The sequence below is a fragment of the Quercus suber genome, unplaced genomic scaffold (assembly GCF_002906115.3).
Source record: "Quercus suber isolate HL8 unplaced genomic scaffold, Cork oak 2.0 scaffold_683, whole genome shotgun sequence".
In the NCBI taxonomy this organism is placed as follows: Eukaryota; Viridiplantae; Streptophyta; class Magnoliopsida; order Fagales; family Fagaceae; genus Quercus; species Quercus suber.
In genome coordinates, this window is record NW_027070124.1 from 30,869 (window position 1) to 51,781 (window position 20,913).

Below are 20,913 nucleotides of genomic sequence, written 5' to 3' on the forward strand. Positions count from 1 at the left end.
ATTTTGGATACCAGATTTCTAAGAAATTGAAGGTCTTTCAAGAAGAATAAAAATCGAAGAAGCAGTTGAGGCTTTTGTGAATCTTTGAAAAAAAAATTCACCTATCGTTGTAGATCAATCAAGCTGCTGCTTCTTCTCATTTCCCTGATGCTACCTCATGAACTTCTTCTCCTTCTTTTACTTCTAGCAAGTTCCTTCTCCCCCACTTTTTCTTTTTCTTTGTTTTATCCGGCTGTGAATCTCAATGCAAAATTTTGAAACTTGTGGTCAGTAATGGGAAGTGAGAAAGACAAGTCTTCAAGTTCACTTTTTACCCATCCAAATGGTCATGTCACTCACGTGGCCTAAGATGGTGTATTTTTTATTCCCTTTAACTGTGTTATAGTACTACTCTTTAACTCAGAAAAAAAAAAGAAAAGAAAAAAGAAGGTACAATAGTGTATATATATACTGGTTATCAAAAATATATATATACTATAATAAACTATATATTTTGTACATTAGTTAAATAATATCAGATATTTGTCAACAATGATCGTTATTAGCTCATTGCTGCTAAGAGATTTTGGGAAAAAAACTTTACAATTGTTGGTAGAAGTAGAGAATCTTTGATGAGGTTGATAAAAAAAAAAATGACAACCTTGAATACTCACTTTTTTGAAACTATATGGATGACTTAATAACAACCCAAAAGGAGCAGCATAATTAGTTAGGGACCTTTGCCTCATGAAGTGGAGGTCACTACTGTTCCTCTTCCTTGGGGCCAAAACTTGTTTATCTTAAAAAAAATGAATGACTTAATGACAACATTATCTACCTCCACTTTCAAGTCTCAACTATTTATCAATGACTTTGATGAGCTCTACTTATTTCATGATCTTAAATTTACTTTAATACTTGTTTGATTCCCTTGAGTTATACCAATTAGCTCTGCCTTTTTTTTTTTTTTAAGTAATTATTTTAATATAATTATTTTCCTAATCATTTTAATATCTTCCTCTTGACGGGATTTTTTTTTTTCAATTTTAAATTATATAATTTTCTCTCAATGATTCCAACAACGACAACATCATTATTGTTATTATTATTAATATAATTGTCAGGCTTATTTACATATTTTCAATAATAATTAAAAAAAACATTGATTAAAGGAAAAATGACAAAATAACCTTAACAAAATAATTAAGTCCTTTTTTGGAATATATACCCCAAACAACCATTTTTAAAACAGCTTATCCAAACACTTAATGTAGCTTTAAAAATAAAAAACACATATTTTCACATTTTTACCAAACGTTTATCTGTGGTTTTTAAAATGATATTTTCAAAACGCACATTTTAAAAACGCTCGTTTTTAAAATGCACCTTTATGAACAGCCCATTCAAACAGGCCCTTAACCTCACATGGAGGGTAAAAGGGTACTTTCACATTAGAAAAATGCATCTTGATTCTAGCCATTAGATCCTTAATCTCATTCCACCAAAATGATCTTGATGTTGTAACGATCAAATCGACTGGTCATAAGCCCTAATCGGGCCATCAGATTGAAAGTTATCATCAAATCAAGTTTTAATGGCCGAGATGCACTATCACAAATTGAGTCTGACTATATATGATTATGAACAATTGATTTCAATTGGTTATAATTATAATCAATTTGAGATTAATGGTGTGTCATAATTTGATTGGTTAGAACTACATTCTATGGTGAGGTTGCATACACCTAATTAATTAGATAGATAAACATTAATTATTCAATAAGTAATTTGTGTAATTATCTTTTAATTAGGGTAAATTTGAAACTAATTAAGTCTGAAATGGGAGTGACTGGAGCCATTTAATGTTAATTGCGAGCTAATTTGGGACCTATTAATGTTAATTGTGCTGAAACCATTTTCTAACAAATGACCTCTGCTCACCATTTCATCGATATCTCTCATAATATTTTGAATCTATGAATGAGGTTAATTTTCCCAGAAAAATTTTGGCTTACTCCTCACTCCCACCAATCTCTCCATTTAATGCACCAAATTTTTTCCAAGGCTAAAATAAGGTCTAGGTTCATGATTCTGTGTCAACCCTCATTAAATAGCATTCCATTCATATTTCCTCCATCACTACTATATAAACCCCCCATCTCCTTCATTCCAAAGAAAAAAAACCCCTCTCTTCTCCTCTCTTGAGTTTTAGGAAGTTAAGTAGTCTTGTCATATCTTGGTCTTCTTGAGACTCAAGGTATTGAGTGAGACTCACTTTTCCTCTCCTAACTTTTTTTTCCTCCACCCATAGGATCTCCCTCAAAAGTCTCCTCCTCCACCATATGGATATTGCATGAAGGTATAATCTCTTTCCCTACTTGTTTTTGGTATTGCCATTATGAGAGTTTAAGATTAAAGTATGATAGTAATCATTTAAATTCCCTTGAATATATTTGAATGTTCTTAATTGTTCTTATATGTTCTTCACATGTTCTTGGTTGTTCATCACATGTTCATGCATATCACTAGTTTTAATCTCAAATCCACATCAAAAATATGAAAAATATGTTTGTATAATAATTCTTAAATCCACATACATTCACTAGAATTTATTTTTCAATCCAAATGCAATGCTCAATAAATTGAATTAGGATTTATTACATTCACATATATTAAATTCAACATGTAAATTGATTGACAAATTAGATGATACGATATGAATGTTGGTCACCATAGTCTAGAAGACCGGTTTCACCGAGCAAGGTGGGTGCCTAACATCTTCCCACTTTATAACATAGCCTCCGAGCTTACATCAAGGATTAGTGGATCAAATGATTATCTATGTAATTTTCGATTTTTAAATTGTAATTAGGAAACAAAGCCATGTACTTTATCTTAGATTGTATCTAGAATCAAAGCCATGTAATTTTCCTATGATCAATGTAAATTTAATTGAAAATTAATAAAATGAGGAATTTTTCAATTTTGGTTTTCTCATTTATCTAAATAATTAAATAAGTGGCGACTCCATTGTAAAACCTTAAATCTAAAGGGGAAAATATAATTAGTCAAACCTCCATTTTGAAAGACAATAATACGATTCCACCCATTCACATTGGTTTGGCCCAAAATCCTAAAAAAGGGGGCCGGGTGCAGTCTCTCACAATTCCTAAGGAGATAAAAACATTCCAATTCCTAAGGCAATTTCTATTAGCTAGATCAATTTCTTTAATAAACTAAACAACCACTTCATCACCCTATTATGCATGTAATCATTGGAATGTTGTTAGTTAGTACATGATTGCCTAATAAACAATATTGGGTAAAAATTATTTTAATTCTATTTAAGAAATTTTTGTGAAATTTTCATTTTCTTGTCCATTTTTTTNTTTACATTTTGCATTTTACCTCTTTCATTAAGTTTTTTTTTTTTTTTTTTTTTTTTTTTTTTTTTTTTTTTTATTGTTATCCAAAAGTTTACATGAACTTATTTTACTATTATCTCATTAGTTTCTCATTAATTTCCTAAGCTAACAACACGCATTTTTCTCTTTTTCATGTTTTTTAGCATGCCCACCATTTTAATATTTTAAAAAAAAGCAAAAAAATAATAATTAAGGACTAATAGTAATAACTAACCAGATAAGGCCTTGGAGAGAGATAGAGAGACACAAAAATGTTGTGAATTGTTAAATAGAACGCATTGTTTCACTACAAAATCAAAATGCATTGTTTCACTATAAATGACCTAAGACTGACAAAACATTTGAAAGAGAGAGAAAGAGATATTTGAGGGGTTGCCGTCTTTGTCATATTGGTCTCCCACCACCATCAAGACGCTGAACCCCTATGGGTATTTTTTTTTCTTTTTAATTAGGGGATTAAATATGATTTAGGTTTGGGTAATTTGGTTGGATAATTTTTGTTTTGGGTATATAAGTAGAGAGAATATTTGATACGCAATGTAAAGCTATATTTTACCATGGTTTTAAATCATTTATAAGACACGTGTAGGGACGGAGCCAAAATTTGAATTAAAGGGGGCAGTTTTACTGTTGGCTCTGTGCAGTGATCTCAACTTCTAATTCTGCTACTTAGCTGCTAAGAATTTTTTTTTTTTTTTTTTTTAGGTAAGAACAAATTATTTTTGTTTAGAATTTTTTTTAAAAGGCAGGGTTACTTATTTTGGATAAAATTAGTTAATTGAGCTTAATTTGTTTTTAGTTTTACTCGTAATTTTTGTTGAGGTTTTTTTTTTTTTTTGGCTTGTATATTTTTTTTTAGATTTTGGATCTATAATTTTTTTAATACTCACTAAAATGAGGAAAATGCTATAGCTGCAAGTTTTTTTATAAATTAATTATGTAATAAATGGTTACTGGTAAGTAAAAAATGATGTGAGTGGTGTACTCATATGCGAACCAATAAGAATTTGCTGCCAAAAATATTTGTAAAAATGTTATAAAAAGTTTGTGAGTATAGTATTACTTATAGAAGAATTAATAATATTGTTAAAGGGAAATAAAATGTAATTTTATAGAACAAAATTACTAAAATTAATAACATATATATAATAATTTTTTTATAAAAAAATTTAGGGGGGGCCATTGCCCCCTCGGGTCCAAGGGTAGTTCCGCCCCTGGACATGTGCATACACACATGCCCACACCATGTTTTAATGTCGCATTATCAATGAGTGGAAGATAATGAGAGAGTTGGACATACTTTTATTTCATAGTATTAAATATGTGAACACAACACAAATTATTTGATTTTCATGGTCCCGTTACTCTTTTGCATTTATTTTTGGTTTCATGATGTAAAAATAAAAAATAAAAAAATTAATCTTACCTTGAGAAGGCTATAAATATGCAGTGAAACAATAATTATAAATTGCACACACATAACCATTATAATTATTCAGTTCAAGGAATAAGTAAAAAAAAAAAAAAATTTGGAGGAATATTGTAGAAGAAAAGTTGTTACAAAATGTCTCTCTCTCAGAGATCTCATGCGAGAGTGCATGAGGTCCTGCTAAGTGGCACTCTAATCTTGCATTTAGCCTTTTTTTACCTCTTTCATTAAGTTTTTTTTTTTTTTTTTAATTTTTTATTGTTACCCAAAAGTTCACATTATTTTATTTTACTGTTATTTCATTAATATCTAATTAATTTCCTACGCTTGCATTACACCTTTCACTATTCTTCATGTCTTTTAGCATACCCACTGTTTTAGCCTTTTTTTTTAAAAAAAATAATAATAATAAGTAAGGACTAATAGTAATAACTAATGAGATAAGATTCTAGAAAGAGATAGAGAGACACAAAAATGTTGTACATTGTTAAATAAAAGGCACTATTTCACTATATTATCAAAATAAAAGACCTGAGACTAACAAAACATTTGAAAGAGAGAAAAAGAGGAATCTGAGGGGTCACCACCTTCGTTATACTATCCTCCCACCAGCATCAAGACACTAAAACCCCTACGAGTAATCTTTTTTTCCTTTTAAATTAGGGGCTTAAATATGATTTAGGTTTAGGTAATTTGGTTAGTTAGTTTTTGTTTTAAGTATATAAGTAGAGAGAATATTTGGTGCACAATGTAAAGTCATATTCTACCATGGTTTAATTTTAAATAATTTATAAAACACATGCATACACACTTGCCCACACCATGTCTTAATATTGCACTATCGATGAGTGAAAGACAGTCAGAGAGTTGGGTATACTTTTATTTCATAGTATGAAATATGTAAACACAACACAAATTAGTTTATTTTCGTGATCCCATTACTCTTTTGCATTTATTTTTGGTTTCATGATTTTTTTTTTTTTTTTTAAAATCTTACCTTAAGAAGGCTACAAATATGCAGTGAAGTTACTAAACCAATTTTTAATATCTCAAAATGTATATGTTTCTTTACTCCAATTAAGTTTACTTTTTCTTTATAATTCATGTACAACATTATTTAAAATTGTTTTACATAAAATATCACAAAATTATCTATGCATCGCACGGGCAACTTACTAGTATAATGTAATGAAAGTTGCATATGTAATATGTGTCATTGGCATGCTTTAACCCTGAGAAGTGGATGCATGTATTACAATACACAAGATGCCTTCTCCAATGATAAATTCAAAAATGTAATATAATTATTTCATAAGAACATAATATAAAAAATTTGTAGGTTAAACACTACACATGTTATTTAAAAGTATTTTATATTTTTATAAGTTTTATGCAATGAAACATTTATATATAATATATATAACCAGGATTCGAACCTAGGGGCGCCAAAATTCTTTGTTTGAAAATTTTTGAAAATTGGTATGTCAACACTAGCGGTCTGTTTGAATTGAGGGGGAAGGAGGGAGAGTAGAGTAAATTTGGCCCAAAATTAACTTATTTTCAACCAACTCTACTCTACTCTCCTCCACACCTTCTCCTTCTCCCCTCAATCCAAACGGGCCCTAGAGGCTGGCAATGTTGCATTATCAGTATTATTTGTATTTTTCTCTAAAAAAGTGTTAAACATTCTAGTTGAATTTCCTATAATCTATGAATAAAAAAAAGTCATATTAATTATAGGAAAAAGTTTAGTTACAAAACAGGTTGTAGGCTAAGGCACAACCTTACTAAATGAAATAAACATTACTACATATTTTGAAAATTTAGACACTAAATTGTGTAGCGAGTCTTTTTTGTTATATTGGGCTGGGCTGCCTCCTGCGGTACTAGGCTCAAATGTTCTGAGTGAGGGAGTTGAGACCGGTCCAACTGCAACTCAACTTGATCTGGCTTGTGCGCAAATTATGCCTTGTCTGCCAGGAACATGCTTACGGCAGGCAAAGTTATTCTAGATGAGTTATGGCAAGCAGACATGATAATAAAACAAAAAGAGAATACTTCGGCTTCTCAATTAAAGTAAACAATTAATCCTTAATTAAAAGAGATAATCACAATAATGATAATTACTTTTAATAAAGAAAGCAAATTAATAAGTGGTCAGCACATGAGCCAATCAAGAGAAGAATGAAATTAGAGCAAATTCAGTCCGCAGGACCAAGACCAGAGAGGGAAGAACGCTTTTTCTCAACACAATCAACCTCCCAAGGAAAATCCTGCCATGGAAGTTAATTACTTTGAAGAAAAAGGATCTGAATGGTTGGTGCTCAGAAGAAAACCCCTTTGTTTGCTTTTGGCAGAGAGCAGGATTTTGAGAGGGAGAAAGGGAATCAACCTATTGGTACATGCCTACCGATCTAACTCTCTGTTTTGTCATTTCTTCTTCTTTTTTTTTTTTTTAGTTTTCCTCTTATCTTTTCTTTCTTTCCTTTCACTCTTTTTTTCTATTTCGTGGTTCCTCAGAGACAATTCTTATTGTCCTCCCTTCGTCCTCTTCCTTTTGGGCACGGCAAGGGTCTCCTTTTATAATGCTTGCCGTGACTAGATTTTACTATTTTAGCCCTTAACTACCTTTGTCTGGTTTGGGTGTACTTACCAACTACCATTAGTCTGTATGTGTGCCACTCCCCATGTCCAGACAAAGGAAAACTATTTTATTTATCAGTCTGTCGTGACACCCTTTCCTACCACGGTGTGAGTGCTCTCTCTCTATCCCTTATGGCATGCACCTAGCGGTTCCAACTCAACCTTACTTCTTTTGGGTGGTATGTCGTCCCAACAGGACGTACCCCCTAAGAGCTTGAGTAAGGACCGCAGAATAGGTTTTTCCCTCTCCCCACTGCCAAACCATGCCCTTTTACCTCTGACCTATGACTCCACCATGTCCCATATTGGCTGGGTACAGGCTGATGGTGTTTGAGCCTTGCACATGCTTCCCTTTCATGTATGTCCAAAATCTGTCTGTTGCTCATGCGTTTGTCGCGGTTTGGAGGCTTGCCTGCACAGTCTGCTGTCCTTCTTTAACCTTTTATGTGGGTTGCTTTATGATTTCCCGCTCCCCTTAGGTGCTCGGCTTTGCTTGATGTTGGGCTTTGCCTTCTTTTAGTCTATTCTTTGATTGCCATCATTTCCTGTCATGTCACTCTATCATTCCTATTGCAATGACTCAATCTTGCTGGACCTCTTTAGGCCTGCCATTTATTCTTTCCCCAGTGGCTTAGCATGGCCATTGGTTTTCTTACTTATGGGTTCCTGTGTCCCTTTTGTTTTCTCTAGGCGTCCTTGGCCCATTTTCTTAACCCTGCATTCCTATGGGCTTTTACTAACTCCATTGGGCTTCCTCGGCCCAATTACCTTAACCTCATCCTTGGGGTTTATGGGCTTGCCATTAACCCCTTACTTTCTTTACTTGCATTACTTTAGGCCTGCCATGACCCATTCTCACTTTTCTAAATCATATACTGCCCATAGATTTGCTATTTCTCTCTTTCCGGGCTCCTTTAAGCCCATTTGTTTCCTCAAGACCCATTTGTTTATTTATGGACCTGTGACCAATTATTCCTACCGCTTGGGCTTAGTGGTTCTTTCTATCTGTTTACCAACTCCTTTCCTAACCGTGTCTTTAGGCTCCTTTCTCATTTGTCTTCTAAAATGACCATCAACAAATTGCATATTCTTTACACTCTTAATATACATGTCAAATTTTGTGTCAATCAAATATTATTTACTATTTGATCTATAAACTTATATTTTATGCATAATTTTAAACTACAAAAACTTGCAATTTAAACAATTTATTGATGACATAGATATTGATCTTTAATTTTCAAGAAATTTTGCAAGAATAGAGGATATAAGAAGAAGATGTAATCCAATTGTGGATTTATCAAAATGCACATCCAATAAAAAAATACTGAGTAAAGTTGTAGCTTAAGGTTACAACCAATTTTGTTGGTAAACTTTGTCATTAATTGTAGCGATTTATAATCAATAACTTTGTAGCTCAACTAGAACTTCTTGGTGTGCCCAACGAAAGCTCAAATCCCCACTCTTGCTTGTTGTAGTACTATCGAATAAATGAGTGGCTCTAAACTCCTAGGTTCTTTGGTTGGATTGGGGTTGGGCCAATTCTTATATCTTTTCACATTAAATTAAAAAAAATCAATTTAGTTATTATTTTCACATTATTATATATCTAATATCTTTATAATGATATATAAACACACCTCCCTTTCCCACCTTCACTCACCAATTGATTATAGTTGTGAAGTGCGAACTTGAGAGGGGAACAAGAAGAATACAAATCCACTTTAGAATTGTTACTGCTATGATAATGGTAGTGTGCCTTGATAATTCGTACATTTCTTCATTTATAATGGAAATCTTAGAATCATCGAGCATAGTATATATAATCATACTAAATGTATTAGGGCATGAAGATTTTTGTTTTTGTTTTCAAAACAATATAAAAATAATTTTCAAAAAATTGAAATTAAAACTAGTTTTCAAGTAATAATTTTTATGTTATGTGTGTTTGTCTCTCACTTTTAAGAACAATTTTCAAAATACTAAAAACAAAAAAATAAAAATAATGTATAGAATCTATAGATTTCTATTTTTGAGAGACCATTTCTATTTTTGAGATTTTAAAAAAAAATTATAAAAAATAATGTATAGATTCTATAGATTACTTCTTTTTTCTTTTTTTTTGATAATGATAAGGGAATAGATCTCATGTTACTTTTTTTTTTTCTTTTTTTTTATAATGATAAGTTTCAAATTTGAAGTGTGAAAATTCTTTTTAAGGATAATTATAGTAAACCTACATGTGATTTGGCCGGTTTTAACAAAGTCTACCCATCGTTTAAAAAATATCACTTAACCTACTTGATGTGACCTTTGTTAGGCAACCGTAACCCACCCCCCCTTTTCACCGTTAAAAATAGGGGTTAATATGTCTTTTTCATTATATTTTATGTCTCTCTCCTCTTTTTTCTCCTTCTTCACATTAAACATAAAAATCAAAAAATCAAAAAGCAAGATTTTTTTTTTTTTTTTAAAGTGATCAAAAAGTAAGTTAAAATAAAATTTGTTTATTCATTTTTCAAATACATAATTAGCACAAAGTTTTACAAAAGAGGGTAGATAAAGCAATTTTTCAAACCATAAAATAATTTTACAAATTTGAGTTAATAATCTCCATTACAAAATGGGGTGCTCATTTTCTGGGTTGAATGAGCTAAAATCAAAACCTAGAAATGTATATGGAATTATCGAATGTGTTTAACGTTCTTACTAATAGGCCAAAAATCGAATTGACCCCTTGTGATTAAACCAATTAATTAATTAGCAAAGTTATTAATTAATCAATTTAACATGCAAACGCGTGGTAGCACAAACAAATCACTAATAAACTAATTATGCAGTGGAAAATAAATGACACGATGATTTGTTTACGAATGGGAAAAACCTGGCAGCAAAAACCCCACCGGGTGATTTTCAGGTTACCACTCTCGAAACTCCACTATTATCATAATAAGCAGTTACAAGTAAAGGAATTCTAAGTACCTTACGAACCTATAATTGAACCCTTATCCCAATACCTAATTGGACTTGTTCTGTAGTGACAGTTCCCCTTTTTCAATGCATGGCTCCCAAGTACGTGACTAACCAATTGCGCGGATTCCAGTACGCGACTTCAATCACCAACTAGAAAGAGTTGTTGGCTGCAAAGTTCTTCAGTTCATCCACGATGAAGATCAAGAAGATGCTTGGTCACAAAACCTAAAGGTGCACATACACAGCAACTTCTTCAAAAGAGATGAACTAGGGAAAAACTTTGTCTCCGATCACAATTTGCTTGAACAGAGTTTGCTCAATACTTGTGCAACTTGTGAACACTTTGACGACCCTTAAAACAATCCTTTTATATGCCTAGGGTTAGAAGAAAAGAAGGCCCAAAGACATATTCACGGATCCCAAGAAATCAGATCAGAAAATCTGATTTTATAAATCTCGACAGATAGAAGCTGTCGAGCAGCTATCGAGAGAAGGTGTTGAGCTTTAATGATTTAGCACTTCTTCAGCTTGTTTCTTGGACAGACTTGATGACTTTAACACTTGATCTTGAAACTTTGTTTCTTGAAGTATTAAAAACATCTAGAACTACCCAATTACAAGTTGAGTGCATTTTGTCAAAGGATTAGCCAATTACATAAAAGAATGACATATGTTCTTAACAAGTGAACCACATATGTCCTAAGAAACACTTGACACCAAAACAGAAGCTCGATCAATCCACTAGGTGTCGAGAAGGTATCGAGAAGACATAAACTTTCTCGATCGATCAACTAGGTGTCGAGGAGGTGTCGAGATTGCGATAAGAAAAAGCTTGAGAAGCTCGACAGATAGCTAGGTATCGAGGAGGTGTTGAGACAGCTTTTTAAAACAGTTTTTCGAGAAGAGAAAAACACAGACATGAATGCAATCCAACATGCAACTCAACCAATGATCCAATCCACAGAATAGGTTCTCAAAATCATCTCTCAACAAAAATTTTAAGCACATGGATCTTCAGAAACACACACACACGCTAAATAAGTCTAACCAATTTTATATTTCAAAAACAAGTCACAACAGTTTAGTGAGCATACATTAGCACATGTAAAACATTTGTGATGGCCAAATCACATTGTACATGCACATGTATCAAGAGTAACAAAGAATATTGCATGTTGTGTGTGAAAAATATCGCAAAATTGCATATATGTATACAAGTTATGACGATCTGAGATATGAGAAAATAACTTTAACTCACACACAATTATAACTGTTTGATGGGGACTGTCACCTTCGAGATACATCCATAACTCCCACATCTCCTAGAATACACGCTTACAATCATATTCAAAGCATTTTTGACCTTTTTGTTTTTTATTTTCTTTGCATATTTTCTTTTATTTAGCATATTATGCATGGGCATAAAAGAGAGAGAAAAGAAATACCCAAGATATTAAGCATATGACACTGCACTTTTGTTATGCCGAAACATACGAGTGTCTTTGATACTGCACTTTTGCTATGCCGAAGCATACAGGTATCATATTATGATTGGCGGGCAACAGTAGAGAGATGGTTATTTATACATTTCTCTTAGGATTTTCTAGTCCTACCCTTCAAAAAGAGTGATACAAGTATTAAGTTCAAGAGATAACTTAATCTTACTCATCACAAATAAGAGCCACAAAACTCACTTACTTAGTTATGCATAGAGATACTCATCTAAGTTACAAAAGATACAAAGTTTAGAGAATTTTGTTTCAATGGCCATCCAAGGTACACAAGTACCAAAGTACACAAAACACACACTGTTTTTGTATTTTCTAATTTTTCAATTTTTTATTTATTTTTATTTTAAAAACAAAATAGACAAAATTGAAAACAAAAAAACAAAAACATGCTAAACAAAGTAAAGCATAAAACTAGACTGACTCAAATTAAATGCAAAACACACAAGTAATGCAACAGACACTAAAAAAAAAAAAAAAAAAAAAAAAAACACACAAGTAATGCAACAGACACTAAAAAAAAAAAAAAAAAAAAAAGCAAGAAAGAAGAAGAAAGTGATAAAATCACTTAGAATCCCTTTTCTTCCATACCTTGAAAGAACCTTTCCTTTGATTAAATCCTTAAACTAGTGGTGAGAGGGAAGAATTGAAACCGTTCAAGTTTGAAAGGAACATGAGGGCTTTGAGAAGATCACCAAGAGGAGCAAAGGAAGATTGAAGCTGATTCTAGCTTCCAGATACGATCGTGCTGTTGCTCTGTTGAGTGGCTAGCCACTTGTAGCAATTTGGTCGTGTATGACCGGCAGCTCCACAATGATGGCAAAGATGCTGCTTCTTTTGTTTAGGCTTTTGAGAGTTAGCCTTCTTAGCCCTAGGGTTTTTAACATCTTTCTTATCCTGCTTAAGGGGTGCTCCTAAGATAGATTAACCCTTGTCTAGGTTATCACTAGCTAATTCAATTTTAACATCAGTGTTCTCAATTTCAGTATTATTAGCAAGAGAAACAAAAACTGTAGCACTAGTAGAAGCAGTATTAGAGGAAGAAAGACTATACCCTAAACCTGTTCGATCCGAAACAAATTTCTTATTGCTGAGCATTTCATCAAGTTTTGCACTTGAAGTCCTCTCCAATTGAGTTCTGACTTGAAACAGCTCCGCTTCAAGCTTCTTGGTCTTTTCTGCCAAGAAATTGTTCTCAAACCTCAGTGCACCAATTGTTTGATTAGCTTCATCGAACTTTGTGGAAAGCTCCTTACGATCAAGTTCCACATCACTGAGCTTCTTGGTGGCCAGCCTATACAATTTATCATTCTTCTCAGAGAGCTTGTAAAACTTTTCATAGGCTATATGGATAGCATCTTGATCATCCATCTTCTCACACTTAGAATCCATCAATTCTTCTTCTTCCACGTCTTCAACAATCCTTTCAGTAGGATTGACTGTGGCAGTGAATGCATTTAAAATTCTGTCATCCTCATTATCAGAATCATCTTCAGGCTTAGTGTCACTCAAGGTTGTAGCAACTGCCTTACTCTTCCCAATGCTCTTGAGATATGTGGGGCATTTTTGCTTCATGTGACCGAAGCTATGGCACCCAAAGCATTTAGGTCCTGTGGGAACAGTGTACTGACCGACATCCCTTGCATCCGTCTTCCCTTTGTCTTGACTTTTAAACTGGGTAGAACTAGATTGCCTGTGATCCTAGTCGAAGTTCCTTCCATTGGCATTCTTCATAAACTTCTTGAACTGCCTTGTAATGTAGGACTTCATCTTAGAATCTTCATCATCGGAGGACTCATCTGTGTCACTACTCTTTGCCTTTAAGGCCATGCTCTTGCTTTTACTCGACTTGCCAATCCTAGATAGTCCTAGCTCGTAGGTCTGTAAGTTTCCAACCAGCTTAGTCAAAAGATCTTGTCAATATCCTTTGATTCCTCGATTGCTATAATCTTTGCATGGAATCTCTTGGGTAGAAATCTGAGCACTTTCCTCACAATCTTGGGTTCAGAAATGGTTTCCCCAAGATTGAAGGCTGAGTTCACTATGTCCTTGAGCTTGGGATAGAACTCATCAAACGACTCATCCTCCTCCATCTGTATTTCTTCAAAGCTTGTAGTGAGTCTTTGAAGTTTTGAATTCTTGACAGCCTTTGTACCCTCCTAGGTTGTCTGGAGGATGGTCCATGCTTCCTTTGCAGTTTCTGTAGAGGATATCTTCTTAAACTCTTCATTGGTGACTGCATTGAATAAGGCATTCAATGCTCTGCTGTTGAAGTTTGCCGCCTTGATCTTTGCTTCATCCCAATCAACCAATGCTTCTTTTAGCTTGGTCTAGCCAATCTCTATAGCTTGCCACACTTTCTCATTTAATGACTGCAAGAAATCTCTCATGCGCACTTTCCAGTATGCATAGTTAGTGCCATCAAATAAAGGAGGTATGATTAATGACTGTCTTCTATCCATGACAAACATGGGTCAATGGATCAACACAACAAAGATTAAACCTAATCAGAGTGTGCCTGCTCTGATACCACTTGATAGGCCAAAAATCGAATTGACCCCTTGTGATTAAACCAATTAATTAATTAGCCAAGTTATTAATTAATTAATTTCACATGCAAACGCGTGATAGGACAAAAAAATCACCAATAAACTAATTATGCAGTGGAAAATAAATGACACGGTGATTTGTTTACGAATGGGGAAAACCTGACGGCAAAAACCTCACTGGGTGATTTTCAGGTCACCACTCTCGAAACTCCACTATTATCACAACAAGCGATTACAAGTAAAGGAATCCTAAGTACCTTACCAACCTACAGTTGAAACCTTATCCCAATACCCAATTGGATTTGTTCTGTAGTGATAGTTCCTCTTTTTCAATGCACGGCTCCCAAGTACGTGACTAACCAATTGCGCGGATCCCAGTACGCGACTTCAATCACCAACTAGAAAGAGTTGTTGGCTGCAAAGTTCTTCAGTTCATCCACGATGAAGATCAAGAAGATGCTTGGTTACAAAACCCAAAGGTGCACATACACAGCAATTTCTTCAGAAGAGATGAACTAGGGCAAAACTTTGTCCCCGGTCACAACTTGCTTGAACAGAGTTTGCTCAATGCTTGTGCAACTTGTGAACACTTTGACGGCTCTTAAAACAATACTTTTATATGCCTAGGATTAAAAGAAAAGAAGGCCCAAAAACACATTCACGGATCCCAAGAAATCAGATCAGAAAATCTGATTTTATAAATCTCGACAGATAGAAGCTGTCGAGCAGCTATCGAGAAAGTGTCGAGTTTTAATGATTCAACACTTCTTTAGCTTGTTTCTTGGACAAATTTGATGACTTCAACATTTGATCTTGAAACATTGTTTCTTGAAGTATTAAAAACATCTAGAACTACCCAATTACAAGTTGAGTGCATTTTGTCAAAGGATTAGCTAATTACATAAAAGAATGACATATGTTCTTAACAAGTGAACCACATATGTCCTAACACTTACCCAATGCCCACTACAATTGCCAAACATACTTTTACAATGACAAGAAAACCAATACACCTATAGTCACAAACAAAGCCACAAATCCACGGGAACATACACCCACAGATTCACTAGCCTTCCACTACAAAATCCAAAAATTGACTACTCAACTCTTCACAAAACAATCACAAAATAAAATTTATTAAATACAAATTGAGGATAAAGGGGTCCATCAGTTTCCACATTCAACCAAATTTTCATTTGTCGATGCCTCACTAAATTGCAGCTCTTTCATTTTCTGTAGAGATTAACATCCAAAGGCATCAACGTTTTGACAACAAATATGAAATGGTTAAACCCATCCCCAAAATGATGAAGTGGTTAAATCCATACCCAAAATGTTTCCTATTTGGCAGAGCAAGGCAAGGCAGAGCCGGAAATTTTTACCATCCTTGTAACCCTATCAAACTAGTCATCCCAGATTACAATAAAAATGTGTAGGGGGAAAAAAGGCAAAATGACAGAAATTGATGGTAGTTAAATAAGTTGAAATGTTTTCTTACAAAATTCAATTATTAAAATTTTTTCTGATCAACCCGGAGCTTATTCAAACCAAAGAAAATATCTTGCAACAGTAGGGCAACAAGTACAACCAGCAGCAAACAATTGTTCACAAGAACACTAGACTATGACGTCACAACAACAGTAAGATACACAATCCACTCAAACTAACACACGAAATAAGAGACAAAACTAAAATCAAGAAGAAAGCACTGAAAAGCTAAAATTTTCCATCACCGATCACCTCTAAATCAATCCAAGCGCCTCCATTAGAGTTTATGACGGTGTCCTAAAAGTTGCACAAAGATGGAGGCCTCCATCAATTTGAAGTGTGAACATTGTCCTGTAAGTTACATTTTTCGTATCATCAGCTAGTTTAAATCGGAAGAAGTGGAGAAGAGCAATTGAGACTATTTTCATCTGCATGTAAGCAAAGTCTTTCCCTAGACAAATCTGTGGTCCGGCCTGCATATATTAGCACAAGTGCAAAAATATTAGAAATGAAAGACATGTTTACATATGGTAAGCACTCAACTAAATGATGATACAAACATGAAATGCTACAAATTTGAATGGTGAGTCAGATTGAAAGATTCCATTCTTTAGCCATCTTTCGGGACGAAATTCCTCCGCATCTTCTCCCCAAATATAAGGCATCCTGCCCATGGCATAAGCCATGTAGTATACCCCATCCCCTTTCTTCACTATATACCCGTCGGGAAGAATGTCATCCATGTTTGCACACCTCCCATCCTTGAAGTACACCAAAGGGATCACATTAGAATCTATCAAAAATATTATCATCATGGGCTTAGCAAGAAAAGTAAAACGTATAATTATGATGAAGTGCACTGTTAGAGCTGATGACCAAGTAGGGGAAAAAAGAAAAGGAAAGGTAATAGTAAATTAGAACCTATCAAAGAAGAGTCTAAATTTGGTAAGGATGGGGTGTAAAACTCATATTTTACACCATCCAGTAAGAGATTGCCACATTAGTTTTTTATTTAATATCAATACATCTCACAACACCTAATAACATCTCAATAAACCTCTAATTTAGTTGGATTTTCATAAAAGTATTAGAATTGATTGGGTGTAATTGTACTTATTCTTTAATATGTAATAAGATGGTGTGATATGTTAAAATTGGAGGGTGTTAAACTTGGGTTTTACACCACATCCTTCTAGAATTAAACTCATTAAAGAAATCCATAATTATTTATTAATAAATGAATAATGCTAAGGATACTGTTGTTCACAATCTTTTTCACATCTATACATGTGATAAGTTGTAACTACTGTAACCTCACTTTCCCATAATTCTATTCTTGACACTACTTTTATTAGCATTAAAGCAAGTTGTAGCAGATTGTAAAATTAGTGTCAGAACTGAAAATGAATAAAGTTTCCGAGTTAGTTACGAAGGGAACTGCAGGGTATAGCCTCAAGGTCTCAGTCAATGCCGCATGAAGATAATGCATTTGATCTAGTGTTGCATTAGTTATATTTGCCATGAAATCATCAAGGCTAGCTCCATTGTCTTGGCTACCGGTGATGTCTTCCACTTCTTGTGCAACTTTTTCCTGTATTAGAGGGTTCTTGCAAAGCATATAGAGGAACCATGAGAGAGTGCTTGCACTTGTATCTTTGCCTGCGATCATAAAATTCAAAATTATGTCCCTTAGATATTGATCATTCATTTTGTATGGATTCCTTTTGCTCTCCACCAGAAACCTTGAAAGTATATCCTCCTTGTCATTCTGGAAATCATTAAATAAAATCATCAAGATTCAACTAAACCAATAGTCCAGATTATCAAAGCTAGTGGTACATCTCATTGTACCAAAGTCCTTTAAAAGATAGATAGCAATGGAAGTTACAAATAGTCAAATACATCCTGGGTTTCCCCAAATAGGCATGGTCAGTTTGTCACAATTTGTTAAGGTGATAAAATTAAAAACTATAAAATATGATTGAACCAATTTCGTGTCCACGTTAGCCTATCGTTAAGAAAATGTATCTAATGAATCGTGATCATCGTCCTTTCCACACATTATGAGATAAAAGTATGTTATTTATCCTTTTTGTCACAAGTCACAGCTCACAAGTAAAACAAACAGAGAGACTATGGATATCCTCACCATCATCTTGACCTTCGTAGCCTTCTCGCTATTCCTTCTCTTCCTAAGCATCTCTATTATCGCACTCAAAGATTTCACCGGACAATCAATCAAGAACCCAAACTACCCGCCTGTACATGGCACTGTCTTCCACGAGCTCATCTACTACAGAAAACTCTGTGATTACCATACCGAAACTGCAAAGAAACACCGAACCTTTCGACTCCTTGGTCCGGGACAAAGCGACACATACACGACAGATATACGAAACATCGACCATATCTTAAAAACCAATTTCGACAAGTATTGTAAAGGAAAGTATAATCAGGATATTGTGGTTGATCTTTTTGGGCAGGGGATATTTGCTGTGGACGGTGACAAGTGGCGGCAGCAGAGGAAGCTTGCCAGCTTTGAGTTCTCCACAAGAGTGCTTAGAGATTATAGCTTTGCTGTGTTTAGGAGAAACGCTACTAAGCTGGTTAGAGTTGTTCACAAGTTATCAGATGATGGTCAGGCTTTTGATATGCAAGTAAGTAACTAACCTTTAAAGCATGTCTTGTGTCCTAGGTTTCTATTCCTGAAAAATAATATTTCAGTCTAACTTTTTTTTTTCCTCTGAATAAATTATGAACATGTTGTTTTAATTAATATTACTATGTGCTAGGGAAGAGACAAATTTGTGATGCAATTGGAGTTTGATATGATAGTAGAAAAGAAATCGGTTGATTTAGATGAAGGTCTAAACATAGAAATGATAAATTTTTTCTATCGAAGAAATTTATGAATTAATTTTAATTTTATTAATATGTGGATATGAAATTGTTAATTGTAAGATGTTAAATTAAGTCTATTACGTGCATCACATTCNTAGGAAGAGAAGGAATAGCGAGAAGGCTACGAAGGTCAAGATGATGGTGAGGATATCCATAGTCTCTCTGTTTGTTTTACTTGTGAGTTGTGACTTGTGACAAAAAGGATAAATAACATACTTTTATCTCATAATGTGTGGAAAGGACGATGATCACGATTCATTAGATACATTTTCTTAACGATAGGCTAACGTGGACACGAAATTGGTTCAATCATATTTTATAGTTTTTAATTTTATCACCTTAACAAATTGCGAAAGTAAATTAAAAAAAAAAAAAAAAAGAAGTTGTCACTATTCTATAATTAATGTGAGAGTTTTGTGCAACCTTCTCCCTGTCGTATAAGGTAATGAAAGTAGCATATGTAATATACTAATATGATATGTGTCATTATGCATAATGCTTTAACCCCGATGAGGAGGATGTATTAAGATATATGCGTCATCGGGCATAATGCTTTAACCTCGAGAAGGAGGATGTATATATTGCAATACACGAGATACTTTCTCCAATAATAAATTCATGTGAAAATAATGTTGTTCTAATCACAACTTATCACCTTAATTGACTGTGAAAATTGTTGCAAAAAAAATGTTGTATCTATCATATAATGTAATAAAAGTCAGAAATGTCAGGTTGAAAATGAGTTTTCACATGTTCATAGTCAATGAAAAATTACACAAAAATGATAATTAATAGCTCATATTTTAACTCTACATGATGCATAGGAAAATGTAATATGACTATTTTATATATAAAATTTGTAGGTTGAATAGTGCCGTGTTATTTAAAAATATTTTATATTTTTATAAGTTTTATCTAAGGAAACATATAATCTATTTTGCATTCAACAACAATGCATATATATATATATATATATTATGGGGCCTAAAAGTCTGATAGCCTTGGTCCATTTTGCACCTGGCCCAAGGCCCATGCCGAGGATGGAGAATTGCCCGAGGATGTTGTGTTAAGGCCTGGGCTATAAGGACCACACCGAGGATGATCCTGTCCTCGGAGGACCGAGGACAACACGAAGTTGGAGAACAAGCCCAGTACAGGTTGTCATCTCCACAATAAATGCGCTCACCTAATCCCCTAACCGCCCTAATGGAGATGTGACTCTTGGACAGGGTAACCTTGGCCACTAAAAATCACATGATTACTGATAACACAGCTGATAGGACGGGTGGTCAAGAGTGAAGCGCACGGATGATCAACAAGTGGAAGAAAGAGATGGTGAGAAGAGGGCTATATAAGGGGAACCAAACAGAACAGTGAGAGGGGGGTTGGAAAAAGGAGGATCCTCGGACGAATGCCGAGGAGGAGCCTTGGTGAATAATCTTAATGCGCCAACCTTCAATGGGTGAAGATCCGACTTTTGGGCGTTGTCCGTTTGTTAGAGCCTAGTCCTTGAACCCACTCTCTAAAAATTTATTATTTGGGATTGTTGGGCTAGAAACTCATCCTTATTCTGGGTCCAATCCAAATTAAGTCCTTACAATTGGCGCCGTCTGTGGGAATGACTAGGGCGTTAGCAGGCGCAACAGCAAGCGATTTCCACCGTCGGGGGCTTGCACAAGCTACCCCGATAAAAAAAAAATGAAGAAACAACTAACAAGAACGCTTTTGCACAAGATATGATCGTTGCAGGAAAGTAAGAAATTTGGAGAATAGGAGAAGGAAACAAACACAACAACATTTTATTAATCGAAAAGCAAATACAAAATACAAATAGAGGCTCAGACAGGCGTGTTTTAAAGCTAAGGCTACAAACAGAGGCCCAGACGGGCCTGTCCTAAAACTAACTTATGCTACTGCTTTAGGCTCCTATGCAAATGATCCGTATTACGCCTATCGTTATGGTGCTTTATCAGGGGACCCATATTTACCATCTGTGAGGAGAGATGAAGTCCCTTCCA

The 20,913-nt window shown here is 34.2% G+C and overlaps 1 protein-coding gene across 1 annotated transcript; it reads right to left on the minus strand.

The window, feature by feature from the left end:
- Positions 1-15,959: 15,959 nt before the first annotated feature.
- LOC111984000 (cytochrome P450 704C1) lies at positions 15,960-17,781 on the minus strand. Its single transcript, XM_065766136.1, has 3 exons — positions 17,424-17,781; positions 16,555-16,755; positions 15,960-16,467 (listed from the first exon to the last, which is right to left on the minus strand). The coding sequence occupies exons 1-3, from the start codon at positions 17,700-17,702 to the stop codon at positions 16,279-16,281; spliced, it is 669 nt and encodes a 222-aa protein (XP_065622208.1). The 5' UTR covers positions 17,703-17,781; the 3' UTR covers positions 15,960-16,278.
- Positions 17,782-20,913: the final 3,132 nt, after the last annotated feature.

Excerpts from the sequence above, each read along its gene's own strand:
- LOC111984000 (XM_065766136.1), bottom strand. The coding sequence starts at position 17,702 with ATGAATGATCAATATCTAAGGGACATAATTTTGAATTTTATGATCGCA. Across the intron at positions 16,756-17,423 it reads TATACCCTGCAGTTCCCTTC|GATGGGAGGTGTGCAAACAT; the intron begins GTAACTAACTCG and ends GTGTACTTCAAG. Across the intron at positions 16,468-16,554 it reads TCAAATTTGTAGCATTTCAT|GCCGGACCACAGATTTGTCT; the intron begins GTTTGTATCATC and ends TAATATATGCAG.